This window comes from Squalius cephalus, assembly GCF_949319135.1.
Source record: "Squalius cephalus genome assembly, chromosome: 11".
Taxonomy (NCBI): Eukaryota; Metazoa; Chordata; class Actinopteri; order Cypriniformes; family Leuciscidae; genus Squalius; species Squalius cephalus.
The window spans coordinates 31,309,767-31,328,843 of NC_137132.1; the positions used below are offsets into that span (position 1 = coordinate 31,309,767).

General features: G+C 40.3%; 1 protein-coding gene and 2 long non-coding RNA genes across 3 annotated transcripts; all 3 read left to right on the forward strand.

Annotated features, from left to right (window-relative positions):
- Nucleotides 1-2,840: 2,840 nt before the first annotated feature.
- On the forward strand, nucleotides 2,841-3,788 carry LOC307167860 (olfactory receptor 6N1-like; the record flags this gene model as incomplete). Its single annotated transcript, XM_079887164.1, has 1 exon — nucleotides 2,841-3,788. One exon carries the CDS (start codon nucleotides 2,841-2,843, stop codon nucleotides 3,786-3,788), a length of 948 nt encoding a protein of 315 aa, XP_079743290.1.
- Nucleotides 3,789-9,633: 5,845 nt separating this feature from the next.
- LOC307167024 lies at nucleotides 9,634-10,220 on the forward strand. Its single transcript, XR_013822725.1, has 3 exons — nucleotides 9,634-9,753; nucleotides 9,837-9,895; nucleotides 9,963-10,220. It is a non-coding gene; the product is annotated as an uncharacterized lncRNA (long non-coding RNA).
- A 2,193-nt stretch (nucleotides 10,221-12,413) lies between these two features.
- LOC307167025 lies at nucleotides 12,414-13,000 on the forward strand. The gene is made up of 3 exons (XR_013822726.1): nucleotides 12,414-12,533; nucleotides 12,617-12,675; nucleotides 12,743-13,000. It is a non-coding gene; the product is annotated as an uncharacterized lncRNA (long non-coding RNA).
- The last annotated feature ends 6,077 nt before the right edge of the window (nucleotides 13,001-19,077 follow it).

Consider the following 19,077-nt stretch of genomic DNA (forward strand, 5'->3'; position numbering starts at 1 on the left):
AATCATTAGCTATGCATTAGTAAACAGTTAATTCATCATTTATAAGGCATTAATAGACATTAATAAGCAGTTTATAAATACAGCTATAAATGCTTTATTCTTGATTTCATAAGCATATCCATAATATGTTTAATAATTGTATTTAAATATGATAAATTGATCATTAGTAAAGTATGAAAATACAATTATTAAACACATTATAGATATGCTTATATATATATATATATATATATATATATATATATATATATATATATATATATATATATATATATATTGTGTGTGTATGTATTGTGTTTGAGTTAGGGTTAGTTAATTCCAGTTGTATAAAACATCACTATTAAGGCCCATCATAGAAAATGTAAATGTTCTTGCGTATTGCCTTATTTTTACTAATAAAAATATTTGTTCATTACATTGTAAGTCAATTTGTGAAGTAAGTGCTGGCTAACAACATAATAGAACACTTTTAAATAATTTTGTATTAAAAGAATTGTATTATATATTACAAGTTTCATATTGTATGTACTGTTGGAACTGATGTATTGACAGGAATATGGTTGGCAAATTTAAAAGACTTTGTAATGCTTGCAAATCTATTTGCGGGCATATGTGACATTACTGTAATTACTGTTATTATGCTGGAATTGTGATGTGTAATACCCTCAGTGGACAGTAGGGGGAGACAATGTGCTCATCGGAGACTATGTGGGTAACAATCATAGACAGTAAAAGAAATTGACACAGCGACCCCATTGGATTCAACGGAGAAAAGTGAAGTCAATTAGAAGCTCTCACTTCCTGATGGCTGAGCGTACTGCTCAGACTCAAACTGAGCTTGACGACGTAGATGTGACATGAGCAACCCGTCTGTCTTCTAGTAGCTGTGCCAAGAGAAATCTGAATAATTCCCTTCCCAAACTTGAAGAGACGGAGAGTGTGAGTAGGAGCTGTCCATGAGCTAGGAGCAGGAGCAACTTTTGCTAGGTATTCTGATTAATTATTTTGTCATTTTGCCTCCACGTCCCCCCCGATTGCCCGCGAGCTTCTCCTCCTGTCCATACGGTAATTTCTCTACTGTGCGACAGAGAATCGCGTGGTTATGACGCAATCATTAGCCTATTTTTACAAAAACTGCTTCTACGGGGCCATAACGTAAGATACAAGGTAAGGCTTTTATACATTTTCGTGTTTCTTTAGAAATAAATAATGGACACATGGAGTCTTTAAACGCCTCAGATGTAAAGTTATTCGCTGTCAAATTGATGCCAAAATGAATGGGAGTCAATGGAATGCTAACAGCAGGTGGGGGTCTGCTAATCAATGGCGGAGCCCGGGGAAGCTTCAGTTTTTTCCGAAACATTGGCCCCCTGGTAACAATGAGTCGCGGAGAAGAAGCCGCCATTGCAAGAGCGACTCATTCAAGTCCCGGTTTGAGCTTTTTTTGTTTTATCCCATTCTGTCCTATCATAATAAAAGGCAAAAACTCCAAAGAATTATTCTTTAAACCGATGCCAGTTAAGCTCCTTCCACACACAAAATAGAATCAGCCTTTTTTTGAAGCCACTACATCAACACCTCTCATAATGGGAGTGGGGGAACAGATTACGACAGCTGGTTTATTTGCCGTTGGATTCTGTTCTGCCCATGTTTCATACACAAAGAGGTTCTATGTATCTATCTGATGCTGGTTAAGCTCCATCCATACACAGAATAGAATAAACATTCATTAAGCCACTATATCAATACCTCTAAAAATGAGAGTGGGGAAACGGATTTCGACAGCTGGATTGGTAGCAGTCGGATTCTGTTCCCCCTGTGTTTCTTACACAGTGAGGTATTAATATTTATCAGACTGATGATGATTTTGTGGCTCCCATAGCCCAGTGGTCACAGCAATGACATTTAGCACTGTGGGACTTTGAGCGACCCGAGTTCTGGCTTGTGGATTTAAAAAAAAAAAAAAATTATCCCATACTGTCCTATCATAATAAAAGGAAAAAAACACTCTCATTAAAAAACATTTGTTATATTGTGTAACCAATGGTTCGCTCAACTATTCAGTTATACAGTATTTAGTAGGACACATTTGCACAGACAACAGAGACTGTAATACATTGTGATGTATGTTTTACGGGGAAAAGTATTGAGTTATCTGAGAAAAATACTACTTGAGTATAAGAAAGACTTACAAGAGTGATGCAACACATGTTTATTGGAGTTTTGTTTGAGTGAGTCACATGTGAGTCACAAGATATTGTGATTTAATTATACAATAAATATATATAATATATATATATATATATATATATATATATATATATATATATATATATATATATATATATATATATATATAATCTTTTGAATTATTGTAATAAAAGATTGCAAGAACGACTCATTACTGATAACAGCACAACTGTGTCTGTATCATTATTTTGCCAAACAGAATAATTTACTGCAGCACCGCCAGTCGGACGACGGGCGTGCTACACATAGATTGGCAGTTATTTCAAATTAAGGGTCAAAAAGCCTTTGAGAGCTTGTTGACATTGCTTTTAATGTTTGTGGTCAAGGCAATTGGCATGAGACCAGTGTCCATAAATAGCAAACCAAATCAAACTTTTAGGGAGCACAATGGGAAACATGACAACAGAGGAGATGGTAAGGTCTTGTCACTGAAACGACAATGTGCTACTGTTAGAAAATTTAATATTTGCCTTTTTTTCATCTACAGACAGCCTAGCTAAAGACAATTCAACTTTCTATGTCAAATTAGCTTTCCAATGACTTAAATATAATAAAAAGAAAATCTACATAATAACTGCATATCCTTCCAGATGCAGCCACCACTGGAGAATGAGTCCAGTGTCTTAGTATTTACACTCTCTGGTCTGAATGAAACAATGGAAAACAGATTTGTGTTTTTTTCTTTCACTGCACTGTTTTATCCCCTTATGGTGTTTTGTAATTTAACTGTCATTTTCACCATCATACTACATAAGAAGCTTCATGAGCCGATGTATGTATTTATATGTAATCTCTGCATAAATGGGCTTTTTGGCACTTCTGGATTCTATCCTAAATTCATGTATGATTTATTAGTACACGATCATGTGATTTCTTATACTGGATGTCTGATTCAAATATTTGTAATTTATTCATCTGCTTCATGTGACATTTCAACATTAACAGTGATGGCATATGACAGGTATTTGGCAATATGTAGACCACTTGAGTATCATTCAATAATGACCAATCAGATGGTTTTTAAATGTATCCTTTTCTGCTGGCTGGCTCCATTTTTTTGCATGTCTATTCTAATTATTTTAATATCTAGACTCACCTTGTGTGGCTCTACTATTGAAAAGTTATTCTGTGAGATTTGGGCAGTTGCAAAACTTTCTTGTTTTTCTACAACTGTAAATAATGTGTTTGGGTACATTGTTATTCTTACTTATTTTGGACATGGAGTATTCATATTTTGCTCATACATTCACCTGATTAGAAAGTGCATAAAGTCAATAGAGGACAGGCACAAATTCATGCAAACATGTGTGCCACATCTGCTTTCATTGATCAATGTGACTGTTGCTTTGCTGTTTGATGTGCTGTACAGTCGTTATGGCTCAAAGAAAGTGCCTCAAGGTGTGCGTAATTTCATGGCCCTGGAATTATTACTTGTACCACCTATTTTAAATCCACTTATTTATGGACTAAATCTGACAACAGTACGCCAGCAAGTTATGAGAATGTTTTTCAAGAAACAAGTGGGAATATCTGAGTGAATATTTTATCAAGTTAAAAGACCTTATGCATTATGTGTTTTAGAATAAGACAATAAGTCACAAGAGGTTGCACGTTATAATGATCTCACCATGATTAAGGGGTATTTTTAGGTATGAAATGGGTAACACTTTAGAATAATGGTCTGTCATTAATAAGTAACTATGCAGAAAGTAATGCAGGACTAATGAGTAGTGCTACATTAACACTTCAGCTACTACTATTAGCTAATATAGAAACAAGCTTAACTAATCAGTAAGTAATATCAAATTTAGGACTAAGATAGTCCCTTATTAGGTAATTAATAATTACTTAATGAGATTGGTATCATTAAGAACTAATAGGTAATTGTGACAAATTATAAAGAATTACTAATTAATTCCTAATCACAACATTAAAGTGTCTGAGACGTTAGCAATTGTATGTTTTTACTCTCAACATGGTTATACAATGCATCTCTAATTTCTCAAGTGTTACCTAGTCACTATGCATGAACACTATGCATTAAAGTGAAAAACCTATTTTTCACTTTAAAATATTGGTCCAGATCACTAGTAGTTTTTTAAGATGGTCTTTAAGATGGTCTTTATATCACTCTTCAATGACTACTAGTAATCTGGACCATTATTTTAAAGTCAAAAAGATGTTTTTCACTTTAAAATAATGGTCTAGATCAATAGTAGTTCCTGCATAGTGACTAGGTAACACTTGAGGAATTAGTGATGCATTTTATGACTATACATTCAGAGTAAAAATGATGACTGATTATGTCTCAGACACACGATAATGTTCTTTATAATTTGTCAGTTAGTTAATAGTTATTAATTAGGCTAATCTCATTAAGTAATTGTTGATTACCTAATGAGGAACTATATCCTAAATTTGATATTACTTACTGATTAGTTAAACTTGTTTCTATATTAGTTAATCGTAGTAGCTGAAGTGTTAATGTAATAATACTCATTAGTCTTGCATTACTTTCTGCGTAGTTACTTATTAATGATGGATTCTTCTAAAGTGTTACTATGAAATGGAGTAGATGGATTTAAACCCCCTAAGCCACTATAAAATCTCTGTGCTGCACAGCCTTGACAGCACAACTTGGAAGAACAAAAAAAGATTAGAATTTTTATTTTGCAGTGAAATTTTCTTGTATTCAGGTGCACTCAGTCAATGTTTGTTCATGTAAAATAAAACATTCTTATAAAGTGCTGTTCAAAAACTGTCTTTGTGTGAAAAATGTCTGTTTTTTTTTTTGTTGTTTTTTTGTTTTTGTTTTTTTTTAACTCAGACCTGTCATCATTTAGAAAATATTTTGAATACCACAATAGTCTAACGCCCAGATCACATGCTTTTGCATTTCTTTGCCTTGCACAATAGTGTAACTCTATATCCCACTCACTGCCATATCATCAAATTGGGGATGCAAGTTATGCAAACGTCTCGGGTTACTGGATGTAACCCTGGTTCCCCGAGAGAGGGGAACGAGACGCTGCGTCGAATACAACGCTACGGGGAATGCCTTCGGCATGCGTTATCTGAAGTCACTATACAACTATTCCAATCTGGATTGGTGTGCGTCATCGTGCGTCATGACGTTGCATGTGACGGTGACCCGGACGCTATATAAGGGTCACAGGAACAAGGAAATTACAGCTTCGAAAAAGGTTCAAAGCAGCTGTTCTCAGGGCGCCCCGAAGGTGGGGAGAGGGGACGCAGCGTCTCGTTCCCCTCTCTCTGGGAACCAGGGTTACATCCAGTAACCAGAGACGTTCCCCTTCGTTACGGGGAACTCCCGCTGCGTCGAATACAACGCTACGGGGAACGAGTACCAGCTAGCCCCCACAGAGAACAAACGCCCTGGGTGTGAAGCATCTGGCACACTCAAGAGCACTAAAGCAAGGGAGAGTGAAAGATCCAACTGTGCTAAGAATTTTATTCTTTCTTGTTTGGTGTACAAAGGGAAGGTCGCATCAGCAACCTCGATATTAAGGTCCAAGTAGATAGGCCTGATTAATGACAGGCAGAACACTTAACTCCTAACACCCTTTTTAGTGGATAATCTCTGGAAGCCTAAGAGGCTCTCTTGCTTACACCGAACATGCAACGAAGGATGAAGAGCTGAGGAATTTTTAGAATAGCCTCCGGTACCTTGGTCACCGGGGAGAAATATCTCAAAGAAAGCTAACAAACTCCCATTTAATATCATATATAGATATACTCTGCGGAGCCGAATAGAGGCTCTAAGCAATTTAATATGATAGCCTGCAGAGACAGAGTTCATCCAGATTTTGATCACCTAATTGAAGATCATTGCTAAGGACAGGGTAAAATTTATAGATCCCACTATACTAAGAATTTTATTCTTGTCTTTTTGGTGTAAGAAAAAGGCTGAGTTAACAGCCTCAGAAGTGAGGTCCAATATATACATATGCCTAAAAAGGCAGTACACTGACTTCAAGGCACCATTAGTGGATAACTCTAAAAGCCTAGAAGGCTCTCCTGTCACACTTATAGCAACGAAGGATGAAGAGCCAGAGGAAATCATAAGATAGCCTCCGGTACCCTTATTGGTGACCGGGGAAATTTCATACTAGAAAGCTAACAGATTTCCAAATATGTAGATTTTCTTTTAATCTAAACATATTTACACTGACCTGTCAGCCTGCAAGGATAGCAGGATTCATCCTAGAAGGCTACAGGGAAATATGGAGGTCATGGGACGACCCGGGTGGACCACCCTGAGAGCATACAGAGGCCGTAGGCGCTATAGCGGCTCTGAGCGTGGACGAGAGGTCCCGATTAGAGTATAGAAGAATCCCAGTACTGAAGCCATAGGGCAGTAAAAGGCTGGGTCCAGCTAACTCAATTAAAACTTCCTGAGCCGGGGAGTTCTGGAGGTAGATGATCTGATGACCTCGGCCACCAGATCAAAATTTTAAATGGTTCTGGGCCTCTCAGGGGCCAAACCCAAGATTCCAGGACTGGGGAGACGGATGAAATAGAGTTCCCTCTGCCTGAGTAAGAAGGTCTCCCCTAGGCAGTAACTGCCATGGGGGGTCTGCCAGGAGACTGACAAGATCCGAAAACCCTATTCGAGAAGGCCAGAGTGGAGCCACGAGAATAAATCTACTCAAAATCTTCTGACCCTCTCCAGAACTCCAGGGAGCAGAGCGACCGGGGGAAAAGGCGTACAGTCGTCGCCTCGACCACGTCTGTACCATGGCATCCAGACCCAACAGGGCTGGATGCGAGAGAGAGAACCAGAGCGGGCAATGAGAATTCTCATGAGAAGCGAATAAATCTACCTCCGCCTGGCCGAACTTCTCCCATATAAGCTCCACCACCTCGGGGTGGAGCCTCCATTCCCCTGGCCTGGGCAACCCCAGGTATATACATGGCCCTCACAGAGAGAAATTTGTCCTTAGACCATAATAGAATATGATGGGCCAATTTGCACAGAGGACGAGACCTCAAGCCCCCCTGATGGTTGATGTAGAAGACCACCGATATATTATCAGACCTAACAAGGACCTGATGGCCTCTGAGGTCTGGAAGGAAATGCCTAAGGGCAAAGAATACTGCCAGCATCTCCAGGCAACTGATGTGCCATGCAAGGTGATGGTCCTTCCAGACCCCGCGGGTGTACCGGCCCTCCATGACCGCACCCCAGCCCATGCGGGAAGCATCCGTGGTCAGAATTTTTCTGGGACACGAAGCTCCAAGCACCTGGCCTTGGGACAGGAACCGTATGTCTTTCCATATGACTAGAGAACGAGGTTATCTGGACGTAACTCTAATCGTACGGAAGGGGTTGCCCCTTAGGGAAAACCCCCTGGTCCTGAGCCACCACTGTAGGGCCCTCATATGAAGCAAGCCGAGTAGAATCACTACTGATGCGGTTGCCATAAGGCCCAAAATTCTTTGAAAATGTTTGACAGTGATGGCCTGGCCTAACCTGATAGCTCTAACTGCAGCCACGATACTTTAAATACGTGGCTGGGTCAAGTGAACTTGCATAGATTGCGAGTCCCACTCAGCTCCAAGAAATTTTATTCTTTGAAGAGGAGACAGAGAACTTTTCTTGACATTGAGCCTTAGCCCCAAGCACTGAAGATGACGCAAAACAACATCTCGATGTTGGATTGCTAGCGTCTCTGGTTCTGCCAGAATAAGCCAGTCATCTAATAATTTAGGATGCGGTTCCCCTGAAGTCTCAGTGGAGCAAGGGCAGCATCCATACAGAAAGTGCAAGGGGATAGAGTTAGGCCGAAAGGAAGAACCCTAATATTGGTAAGCTTTTCCCCCCAAAAGCGAACCTAAGGAACTTCCTATGATAATGGATGATGAAGTTATGAAAATAAGCATCCATGAGATCTATTGTCACAAGCCAGTCTTCAGATCTGATTTGCTGAATGATACTGGGTATAGTGAGCATATTGAAACTAAATCTCCTCAAAGATTTATTCAATACTCTAAGATCTACAATAGGATGAAGTCCACCATCCTTTTTCGGAACAATGAAGTAACGGCTGTAAAAACCTGAATCCCTCTCCTGATTAGGGGCAATTTCTATTGCTTTTGCTAAAAGAGATTCAACTTCATTTTCCATCACCTGGCGCTGATGTGAGAAAACCAGTGTGTGAAATACCCCGTTAAAATCGGGTGGTCTTACTTTAAACTGGATTTTATATCCTTTAACTATACCCAGGGTCCATTTAGATATATTCGGAAGGCCTGACCAGGCGTCTAAACAATCTACAAGAGGAATCAATTTCTCTGGGTTAGTCTCAGGTGATATAATGTGCTTATCGGTGGTCTGAAGCAGTTTGCTGGCAGGACGTAACCGATGAATAATCTAATAAGGAGATCAGTCCCTCGAGACTGACCTCAGGTTTTGAGATTCGGTGACCTGAAGCGATAGACCGGCAGGAACTAACCGAAAATAATATGAAGTGCCCATAAGGGTCAGCATTTTTACGCCAGGACCTCATAGTTTATTTATTTATTTTTCTTAGCCCGAAAGGCAGTCCTCAGACCTGACTTCGGGGCTTTTTTTTTTTTATGAGAACGTCTCCTCTGACCCCGAGCCCTGTACAGGGGGAAGGGGAGGGGAAAAGGTGACTTCCCAGAATATGAGGAGCTGGTGACTGTCCTCCATATAAGCCTTCCCTACCAAATTCGAGATCATATTTATATTAGCTCCACTTTAATTTTAGAGGGACGTGTCTGAGTCATCAGAGGTAATACGATACCTGGGAGAAATATTCTTCTACCCCCTGCATCATTAAATTCCCCTTTAATTTTCCTCTTCAATTATTCCACAATCTCAGTACCTCAGTATGGAGATCGTTTGAAAAAGGAAGACTCTGACACAAGGATTTTGACTGGGTTTGCAGGAAGCACTCTTTTTAGACGCTTCCTTCTTATTAAATTACCAAACATTTAATTTCATTACAGCCCCAGTCTTTCTCCAGCAACTCCTCATAATGTGGTGAATATTCGTGGTTCAGTGTTGATAGTATCTGACTCCTCAGAATCAAATAAATCAAACACCGGGTCTTTAACACGGTCGGAAGAAGCCGCAGTGACGCGGGCTTCCGAACCGTGCGCGAGACCTGTAAACACTGCTCCACGTGCGAACCCAATGCAAACAGACAACGCGCTGCCTCGACAGACGCGAGCTGATGCACTAGGAACGCAAGCCTATTTTATTCTTTTTGTGGCAGTATAGGTGTTTGACTTCAGGCTACTATTGGTTGCTTCAGGTTTATTTATTAAGCCTATCACAGCTAAAGGCGGAGCATATATACCTGCCCTGTATTGAGTCCCGTCACGAAGCTTCCTTGCTTTTCCGGTTCCGCATGCTGTGAAGAGGCATGCGGGAAAATTGTTTGTGTGGTCCCATGGCATATAGGAGAACGAGTACTGTCTCCCATGGTTGATGTGTTTGCAGCCTCTTCACAGGTAGGAACGCGGTCGTTTGTAGCATCATTCCTTCCCTTATAGGGCAGTGGGTAAATTGAAATGCCTTGTGTTTTATGTTACAGCGTGCACGTTGATTTATGGGCACTTCGGACTGCCGTGACTGGGATTCCTCGTACCCCAAGTATGCAGGTTATTTGTATATGTGCGTCATGCTCTGATATGTCTTTTAATTAAAGTTGTCGTTTCAGAAGCGCAGCGTATTCTGCCGAGTAGCGGGGAGGATTCCGTTGCTGGGGTTACCCGACGTTCGCTCGTTGATTACGGAGCGCTGCTGTTTTGCTGCTGTCTCAACTATATTAAAACGAAAGGATTCGCGTCAATTTCATTCCACTCTGGCTGCGGCCGAACAAGAAACTGTTAGTGCTTTAATGGCGTATGCAGGTTGACAGGAGGAATATCGCCGCCCTGCAGTTTTAGCGTGTTTGTTTGCGTGTGTTTGTGTGTGTGCGTGTGTGTGTGTGTGTAGGCAACGTGCGAGTGTGTGAATGTTTACAAGGAGAGTGTTGTGTGTTTGGTTATTGTTTTCTTTCAAAGGTTCGTTGTTTAGTTATTTTGTTATTTTGTATCTGTTTCTACTGTGAACTGTATGTAATTATTCTTTGTATATTCTGTTTTTGATTTCGTTAGGAGTTGAGTGTCCAAGAGCAAAGGGGCGGGGCTTGACTTGATTATTTTTGTGCTGTGGATGTGCACCGGTGTGAAGGTGATACTGATGTGGTTATTGCTTTGGTTTTTCTTTTGCATTTTTGGTGTTACTTACGGAGTGTTGTAGTGTTCATTGAGTGCCCCCCCCTGCTGGCCTCACTCAGTCCTGTCGTCTGATTATGTGAGTTGTGTTTTTGTTTAATGTATTTATTTTGTATTTATGTTGTGAAGTTCGTATAACTTATCGTGGAAGTATTATTTTGAACATTTGTCCTTGTATTTTCCTTGTCTTGTCCTTGTCTTGAATTATTACACCTGTGTCCTCTAGAAAAATTAAACAATTATTTATTCATCCACGTCTCTTGTCTTATAAGAGGGAAACAAATCTGTGCAGCCTATTTATTAGGTTGGTATTCCTGGGTTGGGAACTCCCAGGTGGCGTAGTCATTACATTAGATCTTTAGTAATTCCTCTTAATGCCACAATTGGCGTAGTACGGCAGGGTTTCCCATACTTGAGACAGACGTGGGTGTTTATTTTTGTGAATTGTTTTGGGGTTGTTTTGTTTTTTTTCTCCTCTCCTTTCTAGAAAAGCAGCAAAACAGCAGTGCCCGTTGAGTCGTCCAATTTTCGGTTGTGCCTGCCTTGAGCGGGTTCTGTTTTTGGTAAGTAAGTGGCATATTGTAATCATGAGTGAGGAACTCCAAGAGCTCAGGGAGTTGGTGGCGCAGTTGCGAGCCGATAATGAGATGTTACATCAAGAACGTGCCCCTGGTGACGCAAACGTTTTGCCCATTACACCCCCGACCCCGCCCATTGGTGCTAATGTTGGTTTGATTGAACGATTTTTGTACCAAGGGATGGGAGGTGCCCTAAGTTTAATGGCCGGTCAGGCATTGCCATTAGCGAGTGGATTGAGGAGGCTCGGGCCGGTATTCAAATTCGTCATTTGTCTATTCCAGTCATTGAGTAGCCATCATGGCAGAGAACTTGTGCATCACTTGTTTCTCAGTGTGTAGCCGTCATGGCAAGAGAACTTGTAATAAGTATCTCATTCGCGTTTTTCATTGAGTAGCCGTCAAGGCAGAGAACTTGTGCATCACTTGTTTCTCAGTGTGTAGCCGTCAAGGCAGAGAACTTGTGTCGCTCGGTATGAGTGCCAGTCCGCTTGGTTGTTGTGAGTACGATGATGCCTATCCATTGTTCTCTGTAGATGTTGTGAGTACGATGACGCCTATCCATTGTTCTCTGTAGATGTTGTGAGTACGATGACGCTTATCCATTGTTCTCTGTAGATGCTTCGAGTACGATGACGCCTATCCATTGTTCTCTGTAGATGTTTTGAGTACGATGACGCCTATCCATTGTTCTCTGTAGATGCTGTGAGTACGATGATGCCTATCCATTGTTCTCTGTAGATGTTGTGAGTACGATGACGCCTATCCATTGTTCTCTGTAGATGCTTCGAGTACGATGACGCCTATCCATTGTTCTCTGTAGATGTTGAGTATGATGACGCCTATCCATTGTTCTCTGTAGATGTTTTGAGTACGATGACGCCTATCCATTGTTCTCTGTAGATGCTTTGAGTACGATGACGCCTATCCATTGTTCTCTGTAGATGTTGTGAGTACGATGACGCCTATCCATTGTTCTCTGTAGATGCTGTGAGTACGATGATGCCTATCCATTGTTCTCTGTAGATTTTAAGTGCGGTGAAGCATATCCATCGCCCTCTGTAAATGATTTTAAGTGTTGTTGCTATGATGGCTCCTTTTTAATTTAGTCTTTGCCCACTTTAGGCCCTGGAATTGAGTGGCAAGGGTTTGCTTATCGTCGGGGCGACGATACAGAAGTGAGGGGTAGAATGTGGCAGTATAGGTGTTTGACTTCAGGCTACTATTGGTTGCTTCAGGTTTATTTATTAAGCCTATCACAGCTAAAGGCGGAGCATATATACCTGCCCTGTATTGAGTCCCGTCACGAAGCTTCCTTGCTTTTCCGGTTCCGCATGCTGTGAAGAGGCATGCGGGAAAATTGTTTGTGTGGTCCCATGGCATATAGGAGAACGAGTACTGTCTCCCATGGTTGATGTGTTTGCAGCCTCTTCACAGGTAGGAACGCGGTCGTTTGTAGCATCATTCCTTCCCTTATAGGGCAGTGGGTAAATTGAAATGCCTTGTGTTTTATGTTACAGCGTGCACGTTGATTTATGGGCACTTCGGACTGCCGTGACTGGGATTCCTCGTACCCCAAGTATGCAGGTTATTTGTATATGTGCGTCATGCTCTGATATGTCTTTTAATTAAAGTTGTCGTTTCAGAAGCGCAGCGTATTCTGCCGAGTAGCGGGGAGGATTCCGTTGCTGGGGTTACCCGACGTTCGCTCGTTGATTACGGAGCGCTGCTGTTTTGCTGCTGTCTCAACTATATTAAAACGAAAGGATTCGCGTCAATTTCATTCCACTCTGGCTGCGGCCGAACAAGAAACTGTTAGTGCTTTAATGGCGTATGCAGGTTGACAGGAGGAATATCGCCGCCCTGCAGTTTTAGCGTGTTTGTTTGCGTGTGTTTGTGTGTGTGCGTGTGTGTGTGTGTGTAGGCAACGTGCGAGTGTGTGAATGTTTACAAGGAGAGTGTTGTGTGTTTGGTTATTGTTTTCTTTCAAAGGTTCGTTGTTTAGTTATTTTGTTATTTTGTATCTGTTTCTACTGTGAACTGTATGTAATTATTCTTTGTATATTCTGTTTTTGATTTCGTTAGGAGTTGAGTGTCCAAGAGCAAAGGGGCGGGGCTTGACTTGATTATTTTTGTGCTGTGGATGTGCACCGGTGTGAAGGTGATACTGATGTGGTTATTGCTTTGGTTTTTCTTTTGCATTTTTGGTGTTACTTACGGAGTGTTGTAGTGTTCATTGAGTGCCCCCCCCTGCTGGCCTCACTCAGTCCTGTCGTCTGATTATGTGAGTTGTGTTTTTGTTTAATGTATTTATTTTGTATTTATGTTGTGAAGTTCGTATAACTTATCGTGGAAGTATTATTTTGAACATTTGTCCTTGTATTTTCCTTGTCTTGTCCTTGTCTTGAATTATTACACCTGTGTCCTCTAGAAAATTTTAACAATTATTTATTCATCCACGTCTCTTGTCTTATAAGAGGGAAACAAATCTGTGCAGCCTATTTATTAGGTTGGTATTCCTGGGTTGGGAACTCCCAGGTGGCGTAGTCATTACATTAGATCTTTAGTAATTCCTCTTCATGCCACATTTTTAAACAGGCTCAGGCGGGAGCGGAAGAGTAAACTCAGAGTCTACACCCTGCAGACCTGTAATCTACGCGCTGCCTCGGCAAACGCGAGATCCAAGCCACTATAGATTCTGTATTGCAATGCAGACATTAATCTACGCGCTGCCTCGGCAAACGCGAGATTAGTCACAGAATCTTTATTGCAGATTAGCCGTAATCTACGCGCTGCCTCGGCAAACGCGAGATCCGAGCCACTATAGATTCTGTATTGCAATGCAGACATAAACCTACGCGCTGCCTCGGCAAACGCGAGATCCCAGTCACAGAATCCTTTCAGTTTGCACAAAATAGACAGTGCCCTCGAGAACTGTCCGTGCAAGCTCCGCTCACAACCCAACACCACAAAGCAAGTGTGCGCCATCCTTGCTTCTTTAATTTTTCTTAAATCAAGGAGACGCACACTGCCTTCGCCATAGTAGATTTGACAGACAACACCAAATAAGACGTACAGTTTGACATAGAACGCTGCTGAAGAACAGAAGCTGTCATTTCCTTGTTCCTGTGACCCTTATATAGCGTCCGGGTCACCGTCACATGCAACGTCATGACGCACGATGACGCACACCAATCCAGATTGGAATAGTTGTATAGTGACTTCAGATAACGCATGCCGAAGGCATTCCCCGTAGCGTTGTATTCGACGCAGCGGGAGTTCCCCGTAACGAAGGGGAACAGGGCTGATAAAGACCGATAGCAAGTATATGTTTCTATAGTAATGTCCCAAGCCGCATTAATAGTTCTAAAGTTGTGCTTTCAAATTAGTAATGGCCGCTTGAGTGCAAGATACATAATTTTAAAAACGCATAAAGTCTGTATTTGGGTTATAGTATTTAACGCTTAAAGTGATAGTTCACTAAAAAATGTAAATTTTGTCATCGTTTAATCACCTTTAAGTTGTTCCAAACCTGTATACATTTCTTTGTTCTGCTGAACACAAAGGAAGATATTTGATAGAATGTGGGACACTGAACAGTTTTGGGGCACCATTGACTTTTATAGTATTTATTTTCCTACTATGGAAGTCAGTGGTGCCCCAAAATGGCTTGGTTACAAACTTTCTTCAAAATATCTTCCTTTGTGTTCAGCAGAAAAAATAAATATAGCCTATACATGTTTGGAACAACTTGAGGGCGAGTAAATGATGAAAGAATTTGCATTTTTCTGTGAACTATCCCTTAAAATGCATGCAGGTTTTGCCAAACATTATTACATATTCGGGTTTTTAGCCTCCCAGATCTATATCTAACACGGATGGATCTCTTCCTGTCGCGATAATATAAAACTCAATCAGGAGATTGGAGCTTGAAAGGGTTCAGTTTGAGCAGATGTTTAATACCATCATCACTGTCCTCGATACTGTCGACAGAGCTCATTTCACGGTACATTCAGCATCTGGCTCATATTTGCGAACTGAAACACATTCTCAAAACTATAATTTTCAACATCTTCAAATATCAATATTGTAATCGCTGACAGCTTCTTCACCAGATCCATCATAAAGTGACAGTGACACTATTCAGTCATCTAATCAACTAATCAAATTCTCATCAAATTAACTTTTAAAACAACCTATGGGCAATTTTTCTACCTGACCTATGTAAATATTAACAGCAGGTGTAGTAATTTATACTGTAGAACTGTGTGTAAATCCTGAGTTGAGGGGTCCTGAGCTGCAGTAGGCAACCAGTTACTTATAGTGCGGCATTTTGCATGGCGTCCCCACTGCGTATAGCTACGCAATACGAAGTGACCGTTCGAAAGGGAACTACTCGGTTACTATCGTAACCTCAGTTCCCTGAGAGTAGGGAACGAGTATTGCATAGCCGGCCGCACTATAGTAACCTGGCAAGTTGTCGCTTCAGTCATTTAAACCTGCTAAAATAGCGTTTTTCGGGGACTAATATCATACAGGAAAAGAATAATATAGGCTAAGGCCGCGCCCCCTTGGCGGGCTCTGACGTGTAATGGCGTGATGCTAGCTCATTGGCGCACATGTCAGAGGCGCCTGCGCCATTGGATGTGCAGTTGCCGCAGCACAGCCAATAAGTGAGCCAGACACTCACTGTGCTAGCTGTGCAGCTGCAAAATGTGTTTTACATTATAGGCTTCAGTAAATCGAAGAAAAGGAATTTCCCCTTTTCCCGCAACATCTGTATCCACGTAAAAATGCATTGAAACTTTAATTAAACTAGAGAAATTTCAATTGGGTGATTATAATTTAATGTTTTGTGAGGTCTTTTTCCTTTTTGTGATTATTTTGCGGTTAAATTAGGAATTATGCAGGATGGAAAAAAAAATGCGACATTTTGTTGATTTTGCGTTGTATTCAGCGATCGCAGAAACGCGAAAAACTGGAGGGACTGACTATTATTTGATTGTGTTCAGTACTTGCTCTGCAGTAAATCGCTGAGCCATTTCAAGTTTTGCTGATGATACTTCCTATTCTTTTGTTTTCTGCCTGTGGTAACTATGAGTGAAACATCACTTCATCATTGTGTATCTGACATTGCCACCTTGTGGAATAAAGGTTAATTGCAGTTATACAGTCATAAAAGACTCAGTTATTGTTGTGCCTAAAAAAGCATACTTACACTGTTAATCAACTTGGGTCATTAGCGACCCTATGCAATTTTGACAGAAAATTACTGGTGCATTATTTTATAATTTCTTTTTTTTTTTTTCTTGTTATATTGTTTATAATGAATTGATTGAAGAATACTAATATATATATATATATATATATATATATATATATATATATAAGTCTATGCAATGTTCCCATTTAGAGATCTCTCTGTGTGTGTGTGGTTCAGGTATTCCCTAATCCCTACGTTGTGGAGACACATTTCTTGGTCCCCATGAGGAAAACAGTTAACAAGTCATACAAAATTATGTTTTTTTGAAAATGTAAAATGCAGAAAGTTTTCTGTGATGGGTAGGTTTAGGGGTAGGGTTGGTGTAAGGGAATAGATTATACAGTTTGTACAGTATAACAATAATTATGTCCCCATATGAAAGTCCACATAAAACATGAAAACACAACATTCTGATTCTTCTGATTTTGATAAACAAGTTTTGAAATGTAATATATTCAACTGACTAAATAAAATTAATAAAAGTGAAATATAGAATTTTTTTTCACATGACCTAGAAGTCTAGCACATGACCTAAACCTGAACAGCACATTCCATGGGCCCATTAATGACTGGGCCCATCTCAAAAGTGGACAAAAGTTTTATTACATTTTGATTGGATCTTGGTGTACTAACACAAACAAATTGTCTGTAACAAGATTCAGGATAAGAAAGGAAGAGGCCAGTGTCGGCATTACTGAGGCTTGTGCTTAATTCACTGTTATAAGCTCAAACAAAAGTCACGCTCACTTTGCTACAATCAAGGAAGTAGCTCTCTAGAGTCTAGACCATTCAGTAGTTCATAACGCACGAGTCCTCAGTCAATCTCTCTCTCTTGCTTCCTGTTTTTCAGCAGCTTATATCCAGTCTCTCCATGCCAATTACTGCAACTACGGTTGTGAACACGCGTGGCAAAAACGCCAAGCATTTAGCTTAAATAACCTCTGATGATGACTTCATCAGTATGCGCACATCAGAGGCTATAAATAGACAGGTGTACATTTAGATCACTTTGTCTGAAGAACGTCCTGAACATGCCCCGTATGCGGCGAAAGTAACCCGAGATGTTCCCTTTTAAAAGCTACTCTCAATTCTGCACTTATTTAAGCGTTCCTGCGGCGGTAAAATTGGGGATGTGTATTTCCTGCCTTTTACCGCTAAGAGGCGCTACAATCACAGACTTAGAAAAGTGTCAGTTTATTCTCTCTATTGCGTTATCTGCCGCCACACTGCGGCTCATTGAGAGCGATTGAGAGCTGGTAGCAGATAAATTCAAGTGAAACATTGTAGTTAAACGAATTTATGATCACAATACTGAAATTACAGTACAAATTTAGATCTGAAACAAATGTAGGCTTCTATTATTGCATCAAATTTAAGCAAAGTAGGCTAAACATTAACATTGTGTGCCCAATTTCTCTATAATTTAGAAAGGCTATAGCTGTGTCCCAATGTGAAGGCTGCAGCCTATGCGTCCTTCGAAGGACACACCATGTAGCCTTCGTAGGATTTTCTAATTGCGCAACCAGGTGTTCCCGATTACCGCTCCTGGTGCCAAGCAATGGTGCGAGAGGACAGCTGCCATCCTGATAATTCATATTATATAATTGAGTATGAACAGCTATGGAGCCAGAATTGGCTATTGTCATTTTTATGTTTTACATTTTACTGGAGGCTGAGGATGTTTCAGCCCCAGCACTGCCAGGTCATGTATTTTCGGCTTAAATTAAGCTGGTTTGCTGTGTCCCAATTCAAAGGCTGCGTCCTGAATTGGCGGATTACACTTTAAACTGTTCAAGTATTGGGTGTTAACTTACGCAAATAATGTAATGATATATGAAAAGTATATATATATATATATATATATATATATATATAATTTTTTTTTTTCTTTCAAAGGTTCAAATGTTCACTTATATCTTACCTTGATGTGATTTTGTAGGCTAGTGTATTCTTTTTATTATGTACACAATTGGACCATGGTGAACATACAGGTTTTCAACCCTGTTTGAATATAAAACCCAGTTGAATATAAAAAAGTCCAGTGCAAACGTTACTCCCGCTCGTCATCGGCAGCTGTCACAGTTGCCAGGCGACAAGAACAATCCGCCATAGGCTAGACCGGTCTGAGCGCTTCAGATGCGCCCTTTGATATGGGACGCAGCTGTAGTTAGCAACAATTTGTGACAATAGGCCTACATTTTGTTACTTTAATTTTCGGAACTACATACTTCGTTAAGTATTCACATACAAATGTGAAGTAACCTACTGAAGTACATTTATTTCCCTCACAGGACAGCAACACTATAAAATTATGTTCTTTTACAATATTATGCATTGTTTTACATTAAACTACACAAAAGTATATAGTTTAAATGTAACAACCTTGAAAATATTCAGAAGTAAAATGCAACATACGCAGTAATGCAGTAGTAGCCTAATATAAATGCAAAACCATCATAAAAACCCTGACAAGGAGGGTTTTTTTTTCCCTGCAGAATACATACCTTTAGTTTTACTCTTGATACCTTAAGTACATTAGAGTATGCAAGATAATTTTGCTTAACTAAGGTTTGAAATATATGACTAGTAGTCCAGAATAGGCACTAGATCGGGGCATGGGCGAGGGGACTGCACCTCCCTTGAGGTAAGCGAGTCTCGATCTCAACGCTGCCATAGTCAGATCCCCACAATGGGAACATTAACTATTCACAAAGGCTG